General features: G+C 36.8%; 1 protein-coding gene across 1 annotated transcript; it reads right to left on the bottom strand.

The window, feature by feature from the left end:
* Positions 1 to 1,167: 1,167 nt before the first annotated feature.
* Positions 1,168 to 3,711, bottom strand: LOC125082994 (olfactory receptor 13F1-like). Its single transcript, XM_047698895.1, has 2 exons — positions 3,627 to 3,711; positions 1,168 to 2,114 (listed from the first exon to the last, which is right to left on the bottom strand). The coding sequence occupies exons 1-2, from the start codon at positions 3,709 to 3,711 to the stop codon at positions 1,168 to 1,170; spliced, it is 1,032 nt and encodes a 343-aa protein (XP_047554851.1).
* Positions 3,712 to 8,823: the final 5,112 nt, after the last annotated feature.

Raw genomic sequence — 8,823 nt, 5'->3', positions numbered from 1 at the left:
AATTATCTATAATTGTTTCACCTTCTCTAAATCTAAAACTCAGGGAGATTATATCTGTGCTAGTAAGAGTCAGTTGTTCCATATAATAAAGTCATCAGCCACATATGTCCAAAAAATACCTCCTTTATGAAGAGGAAAGGAAGTTATGTGTACACATTGGCTTCATTATTCCCCAGCTCCAGTGAAGGTGGAAAAGACAAAGAAAAACTCATCAATATGCAATATTAGTAAAATTATAATTTATGTAATTTTGCTCTCATATGAGAAATATATCCAAGAATGTTTTCCCACAATATGTGTATACATTCATAAATAATTTCTTTTGCAATGTAATCTCTACAGGGTAGGAATCTTCTTTCTCAGCCTTAAGGGGTCAATTTAGCATGCTCTAAATAGTAACATGTATGTGTATGTGTTGATGAATTCACTGAGAGATTCAAAGTTTAATATGAGAATATTCTGACCTTATTACCATAGATATTTCAAGATGTTCCAAAAGTTTTTTCTTTACTCCACTTCAAATGCAGGATTACAATTGTACATATCTTTGTTATGTTATCTTTGTATATAAATAGACATTTATTCTTCCCCCATATACACATTTATCCCAAATAAACAAAATCACTCATGCTATAGTTCATCAAATCTAAAACCATATTTTTCACATTTTAACATTCAGAAACTAGGAAAAGTTCTAAAATTGATAGTGTTTCGGTTTTATGAATTATGATATATTATACCTTGAATTGTATGGACACAGGAAAAAAACTGTTTCTTCATAAATTCAGATGTAATTGCAAATCATATAAGGAGAAATTATTTCAAAATTTACTGCTTAAAATTTCACACTCTTGGTGTATTAGTTATTGCCATAGTGATGCTGGAGTTGACTCTTAGATGTATAGCAAGTCAAATAGGAAACAATAAGAAATTGTATCACTTCAATGTTATATTAATATTCAATGAATGTTAAATGCTTACCGGAAACAATTCATTCTGCTTAAGTGCAGATTAACTTGAATGAAATTAACTGCATTAATTTCAGGAGTTTTATTTACAAGATATATCAAGATTTTGAACTTAATGTTGAACTATCAAAATTGAGTATTTCCAAGGTTTGGTTTATACCAACTATGTTGCAGCTTTCTGGATAATCTTGGAGATTATTCAGATGAGGGTGCTTGCTCCAATATTATTGAGGGCAGAAATTAACACAGTACCAAAAGGATTTCTAATTAGCAGTTTTTTCACAGCTGCTTTTACCTCTTTGTTCCGTAAACTATAGATGATAGGATTCAACATGGGGGTTAATGCACCATATACCAAAGCTATAAATTTATCTATTTCCTGTGAATCTACAGCTGAGGGCTTCAGGTACATGGAAAGAGTTGTCCCATAGAATAAAACCACTACAGTCAGGTGGGCTGTACATGTTGAAAAGGCTTTGCTTCGACCATCCACTGAGCTGATTCTTAGGACGCTGGAGAGAATGAATGCATAAGATATACAAATTAGAAGCATTGTCATAGGAAGGATAAGTATGGTGATCACCAGCATCATTAATTCCACCATGGAGGTGTCCACACAAACCAGTTTCAAGACAGCCAGAATTTCACAAGCAAAATGATTGATTGTGTTATGACCACACAGAGGGAGCTCCAGCACAGATACTGTTTCCACCAGGGTGGTGAGGCAGCCAGTCACCCAGGAGCTAGCTGCAATCTGCACACAGACATTCTTGTTCATGATGATGGGGTACCTCAGGGGGTTGCAGATGGCCACATACCGGTCATACGCCATCATGGACAGGAGCACACACTCAGTGGAGCCCATGGCAAGAGAAAAGTACATCTGAGCAGCACACCCTAAGAATGAAATGGTGTTTTTCCCTGAAACAAAGTTTGCCAGCATTGGAATGAAAGCAGAAGAGGTGTACCAGATGTCTAAAAAGGAGAGGTTGCTGAGGAAGAAGTACATGGGTTTGTGTAGATGGGAATTCAGGACAGTGATGGAGATCAGAATTACATTACCCAGCAGGGTGATCAGGTACATCAGCAAACACAGCACAAACACAATGACCTCAACTTTGGGGTAGTGGGAAAATCCCAGGAAGAAAAAAAATGTTACAGATGTCGAATTTGCCTGGAACATTTTATTATGTCATATTCATTTGTGTATAAGCATAGAAGAATTAACATCACATATTATATATAAAACATAGGATCATCTCCCTTCATATTTTCTGATATTTTTTCTCTTCATATGAACTTGTGGTCTATGCTATAGATTTGTAATCTATGTAGTTAAATCCTTCTCTAGCTTGGTGATAGTGTTAGTAATATAGGTTTGAAGGAATTTATCATTAATTAGGAAAATTTCAAGCACGAAGTCAACTGATAAATCTTCAAGCTGTTATTTTTGATTCAGTATTTTTTTTTGCAGTGTTGGGAAGGGAGGGGTTTACTTCATAAACATCATGAGAGGTTAAGGAAAGAATCCTATGCATTCTTTTTTTTTTTTTTTCTGAAACCACATTTTTAACTGATCTATGGGTAAGTCATCCATTTACCTGAACCATCGGAATGATTTTCTTCCCCTAGTTTGGTAACAGTCTTCTTAACTTAGGAACTGTTCTACTTTCCAAGCTCATCATTTCTTCTGTCACACCTAGAGTTCTGTCCAAAATAATTTGGGAGATTCAATGAGAAAAAAAATTATAGATTTCTGCAGTCACAGATTAATTAACTGAAAGCCTTAGACTTTCAATACAGGTCTGCAGTTTCCATCTCAGAGCCAGGATAATGATGACAGATATTCACAGGGTGGTAGACATATATGGAAATTTCTTTTATATAGTGGAGTTGCCCTGGCATTTGTGTTCCAGAAACATCCTCCAAAGGACCAGCTATTGGCACTGTAAGGCAATTTAAGTTTTTTGTTGTTTGTGAGAAGTTTCCAATTCATACAACAAATTAAAATTAGAAATCTGTTTGTGCAGTATTAAAATTCTGAAACTCCAGGGATAGTATCCCATAGATCCAATTATAGTCAGTAGCTTGTCTGTTCTAATTGCAGTGTTATTCAAACAAGATATGAATGTGTTCCTGTCTACACTCTCTTTGGGAAGGTGAACTTTGCTCTGCTTCTGATTGTCTTGTAGAATCAATCAAGTTGGCTAATTTAAATAAAGTTAATGGGAATAATTATTGTTGGCAGTTTCTCCTTTAGACTGAAGTAGGATTTCATAGTATGTACAATATGAAGTTATACTTGATGTGGAGCCCACCAAAGATGGAAGAAAGAGTGCTTAAATAACTCTTCCATTGCTCATCATAGCTCAAAGATAAGATGAGATCTTTCATCCATTTAGAGTTTATCTTTGTGTATAGTGCAAGAGAATGGTCGAGTTTCGTTCTTTTGTATGGAGCTGTTCAATTTTCCTAGCACCGTTTATTGAAGAGACTGTCTTTTTTCCATTGGGTATTTTTTCCAGATTTGTTGAAGATTAGTTGACTGTAGAGTTGAAGGTCCGTATTTGGGGTCTCTATTCTGTTCCATTGACCTATGTGCCTGTTTTTGTGCCAGTACCATACTGTTTTGGTGATCACAGTTTTGTAATGTAGCTTGAAATCCGGCAACAGGATGCCCCCAGCTTTGTTTTTCTTTTTCAACATTTCCTTGGCAATTAGGATCTGTTCTGGTTCTATACATATTTTAGGATTGATTGTTCCAGCATTTTGAAAAATGCTGTTAGTATTTTGATGGGGATGGTGTTGAAAGTATAGATTTCTCTGGGCAGCGGAGACATTTTAACAATGTTTATTCTTCTGATCCATAAGCAAACAAACTGAAGGTTTGGGGGGTGGGGGGATGGGTTACCCTGGTAGTGGGTATTAAGGAGGGCACATATTGCATGGAGCACTGGGTGTTATACACAAACAATGAATCATGGAACACTACATCTAAAACTAATGATATACTGTATGGTGACTAACATAAAATTAGTAATTTTATGTAATAAAAAAACAAAGATAAGATGAGATTAAACGTTCTTCATGCAGCATGAAGGGCCAACTTGTTTAAAGAAAACTCCTTTCAATGTAGAACCATTTTGAGAAGATAACTTCACTATATAAAGGCATCGAGATCCTTCAGAAATCCAGTGACTACTCTATTTATTTGAACAGCTTTTATAATCTCTGTTCACAGTTTTCTGTTTTCTGAGTGAGAGACTAATGGTGAATAGTGCATGGTGGTGTGGAGAAGACTTGTTGCCAGTTTCATCACTGTGCAATTGTGATTGGATGCCTTATTTTTTAGTAACAGATTGTAATCATGACTATTACTAAATTACTTATATCACATCGCATATGTTTTCATTCTCAGAGAGGTTTATAAATTTGAATTATTGCCAAGATTGAAAAAAAACAACAACAGAAATCCCCCCTCACTGTTTGGTTTATTACAAACAGAATGTAGCCTTGAGGTCTTCTCTTTACTCTGCCCCCACAGGGATGTAACCTTCAAGGCTCTGGATGACTCAGATCTTTAACTGCAGGACAACTTGGTACACAGGAAAGGTGAAGTAAGGTTTTCATGCTACAAATACATCCCACTTCACCATTTCCTTTTTGTCATCTAGGGCAAGTTGGTGGTCCTTATTGAGATTCAGCTTATTTGTAAAAGAGCAATGATAATATTTCTTTATCAGGGTTGTTATGAGGAGTAGAGATATTTTATGTAAAGCAACTTACATCGTATCTAATATATAGTAGGTACTTAAAAATTTTAGATTTTCTCTCTTCTACAGTTTTCTGTTTGTTTCTTGAATCCTCTTCCTTTCTTGTATTTACTTACCCTCCTCACTGCTTCCTTCCTTGTTTGACTACAACAATGTTCTTGCCTTTCTCCTCTCATTTAGACAGGATTCACTGCAGCCATAATACAAATGGTTAAAGCAAAAGAAAGAAGAGGCTGACATCTGGCCCAAGTCCCATTTCCCTCTGAATTCCTTTATCCAATACAATTCCCAGCTTACTTGTTTGATTTCTGTAGGCCAATGCTTATGAGGCTGTAAATAAATAATTTAGGCTGGCCTCATTATGCCTAGAAGAGAACTGTATTTTAGGGCTTCCCCACAAAGATTTAGAGGGAAGCAGTGACTAGGACCGAGGAAGGTTGCTGATCTGACTGCCCCGCTATGTATAAAACACCAAACCACACTTCTGCTTTGGAGATACCTCAAAGCACACTGAGAAGAAAAAAAATTCTGAACCTCCATGGAAAAATTCAAACCCTATTTATGATAAAATAAAATACCCTCAGCAAGCTAGCAATAAAAAGATACTTCCACAAGGACATCAGCAAGATGGTGGAATAGTTTTAAGAGCTTGTACTCTCACAGAAACATAAGTTTGAACAACTATCCACAAATGAAAATAACTTTACAAGAGCTAAGGATTTCAGATGAGAGATTATGGATTGGAAAATATTTCCAGATCTCCACTGAAACCCAGCCCAGAAATAAGAAAAGACACATTGAAGAGGGTAAGAACAACATGTTCACATTACCCATGTCATCCTTTCCTCAAGCCTGAACAGAGCAATGCATAGAGACACTCCAGGGGGAGAAAGAATGAAGTAGTATCCAACTTTACTGTGAACCCCAGCACAGCCCACCCAGGCTGGCACTTATTTATGTCCTAGGGCTCCAAGCTCAGTCCCCAGAACAATACTCCTGGCACCACAGTACTAGGTCAGGCCCCGAGGCCCCAGGCTGAATGCCTGCTCTTGTGAATCTAGCCTCCATGTCTACCCCAATGTCAGGCAGGCAGCTGTAGTCCCAATCTATAGGCCAACCCCTGACAATTATCACAACAGATGCGGAAAAAAAAATGTGATAAAAATTGAATACCATTTCATGATAAAAATTCTCAAAAAACTCTAAAGAATGTACTTCAATATAACAAAGGCCACATGTGACAAGTCCACAGCTAACTTCATATTCAATAGTGAAAGGCTGAAAGCTTTTCCTCTATGACCAGGAACAAGACAAGGGTGCCCACTCCTGCCATTTCTATTCAGTATAGTACTGGAAGTCATAGCAAGGGCAGTTAGATAAGAAAACTGAAAAACAATCTGAGGGGTTTGAAGCGGCAGAGGGTGGGAGGTTGGGGGAACCAGATGTTGGATATTAGAGCACGGATTGCGTGGAGCACTGGGTGTGGTGCAAAAAGAAGGAATACTGTTATGCTGAAAATTAAAAAAAAAAAAAAAGAATAAGAAAAAGAAAAAGAAGTATAAGGCACCCAAACCAGAAAGGAAGAACGAAAATTGTCTGTGCTTGCAGATGACATTTTCTTATATATAGAAAACCCTTAAGACTCCAAAAAACTGTTAGAACTGATAAACACAATCAGTAAAGCAGGATACAAAATCAATGTACAAAAGTCTGTTGCATTTCTATACATAATAATGAACTATCAGAAAGGAATATGAATAAAACAATCCCACTTATAATAGCATTAAAAATAATAAAATAGGAATAAATTTAACCAAGGAGGTGAAATATATGTACACTAAAAATTAAAGAGATTGATTAGAGAAATTGAAGAAGATGCAAATAAATGAAAAGATATCCACACTCATGGATTGGAAGAATTAGTATTGTTAAAGTGTCCATACCACCCAAAGCAATCTGTAGGTTCAATGAAATCCCTATTAAAATTCCAATGGCATTTTTCATAGAAATAGAAAAAAAAAATCCCAAAATTTCTTTGGAACCACAAAAGATCTCAAATAGCCAAACCAATCTTGAGAAAGAACAAAGCTGGAAACATTATATTCCCTAAATTCAAAATATACTACAAAGCTGTAGCAATTAAAACAGCATGGTTTTGGGGCGCCTGGGTGGCTCAGTGGGTTAAGGCCTCTGCCTTCGGCTCAGGTCATGATCCCGGGCTCCTGGGATCAAGCCCTGCATGGGGCTCTCTGCTCAGCTAGGGAAGCTGCTTCCTCCTCTCTCTCTCTGCCTGCCTCTCTGCCTACTTGTGATCTTTGTCTGTCAAATAAATAAATAAAATTTTAGAAAAAAAAACAGCATGGTGTTGGCATAAAAGCAGACCTATAGACCAATGGGAGCAGAAGCAAAACCAGAAATAAATTCATGCACGTACAGTTAATTGATCTTTAACAAAGGTGCCAAGATGACAAAATGGAGAAAGGATAGTCTTTTTAATAAATGGTGTTCACTGGATAAAATATTCTTGGCTGCATGTTCTTCTCATTTACTACCCTGAATATGGCTTGCCAGCCCTTTCTGGCTTGCCAGGTTTCTGTGCATAGACCTGATGTTATTCTGAAGTTCCCCCCTCCATATCTAAGGAACCTCCTCTCCCTAGCTACTCTCAGGATAGTTTCTTTGACTATAATATTTGCAAATTTCACTATTACATATTGGGGCGTCAATCTATTTTTATTGATATGGGGACAGGTCCTCTCTGCCTCTTGGACACAAATGCTTGTTTTCTCTCACAGATTAGGGAAGTTCTCAGCTAATTGAACATAAAAAAAATGGTGTTCATAAAATTGGATATCCACATGCAGAAGAATGAAATTGGACCCTTACCTCAGACCATATACCTAAATCACCTCAAAAGGGATTAAAGATGACTTAAAGAGGTATTAAATATATGACTTAAAAAATGTAGGGTCTTGACACTGATTTTTGACTGTGACTCCAAAAGCACAAGCAACAAAAGCAAAAATGGAAAAATGGGATTACATCAAACTAAAAAGTTTCTGCAGAGCAAAAAACAATCAACTGAGGGAGATTTAAACCTATGGAATGGGAGAAGATATTTGTGAACTGTACACGCAATATGGAATTAATATCCAAAATATATTAGGAACTCAAACAACTCAGGAAAAAAATACCCAATTTAAAAATGGGCAAAGGAAACAATGGCCATGGTCGCCAAACTGTGGAAAGAACCAAGATGCCCTTCAACAGACGAATGGATAAGGAAGATGTGGTCCATATACACTATGGAGTATTATGCCTCCATCAGAAAGGATGAATACCCAACTTTTGTAGCAACATGGACGGACTGAAAGAGATTATGCTGAGTGAAATAAGCCAAGCAGAGAGAGTCAATTATCATATGGTTTCACTTATTTGTGGAGCATAACAAATAGCATGGAGGACATGGGGAGATGGAGAGGAGAAGGGAGTTGAGGGAAATTGGAAGGCGAGGTGAACCATGAGAGACTATGGACTCTGAAAAACAACCTGAGGGTTTTGAAGGGGCGGAGGGTGGGAGGTTGGGGGAGCCAGGTGGTGGGTACTAAGGAGGGCACATATTGCATGGAGCACTGGGTGTGGTGTAAAAAACAATGAATACTGTTACGCAGAAAAGAAAAAAAAAGGCAAAAAAAAAAGAACCTATAAAAAGGAGAAAAACATATTTTACCTTACTTTTTTACCACTATTTTAAGTTTAACCCATTGTAAGTAAGTGTTTAAAGCAAAACAATAAAATAAAATAATAATAATAATTAAAAAATGGGCAAAGGACCTGATAGGCATTTTTTTCAATAAAGACATACAAATAGCCAACAGGTATATGAAAAAATGTTCAACATCATTAATCATCAGAAAAATGTGTATCATAGCTAAAGAGAACAAATGGTGGTTACCAGAGGGGAGGTGGGTGGTAGGGGTGGATTAAATAGGTGATGGTGATCACTAAATAGGTGATCTTTAAATAGGTGATCACTTGTAGTGATGAGCACTGGGTATTATATGGAAGTGTTGAATCGCTAA

Source organism: Lutra lutra, chromosome 13, assembly GCF_902655055.1.
Source record: "Lutra lutra chromosome 13, mLutLut1.2, whole genome shotgun sequence".
Classification (NCBI taxonomy): Eukaryota; Metazoa; Chordata; class Mammalia; order Carnivora; family Mustelidae; genus Lutra; species Lutra lutra.
The sequence above is the reverse complement of the archived record's forward strand: the minus strand, read 5'-3'. Positions and strand labels throughout refer to the sequence as shown.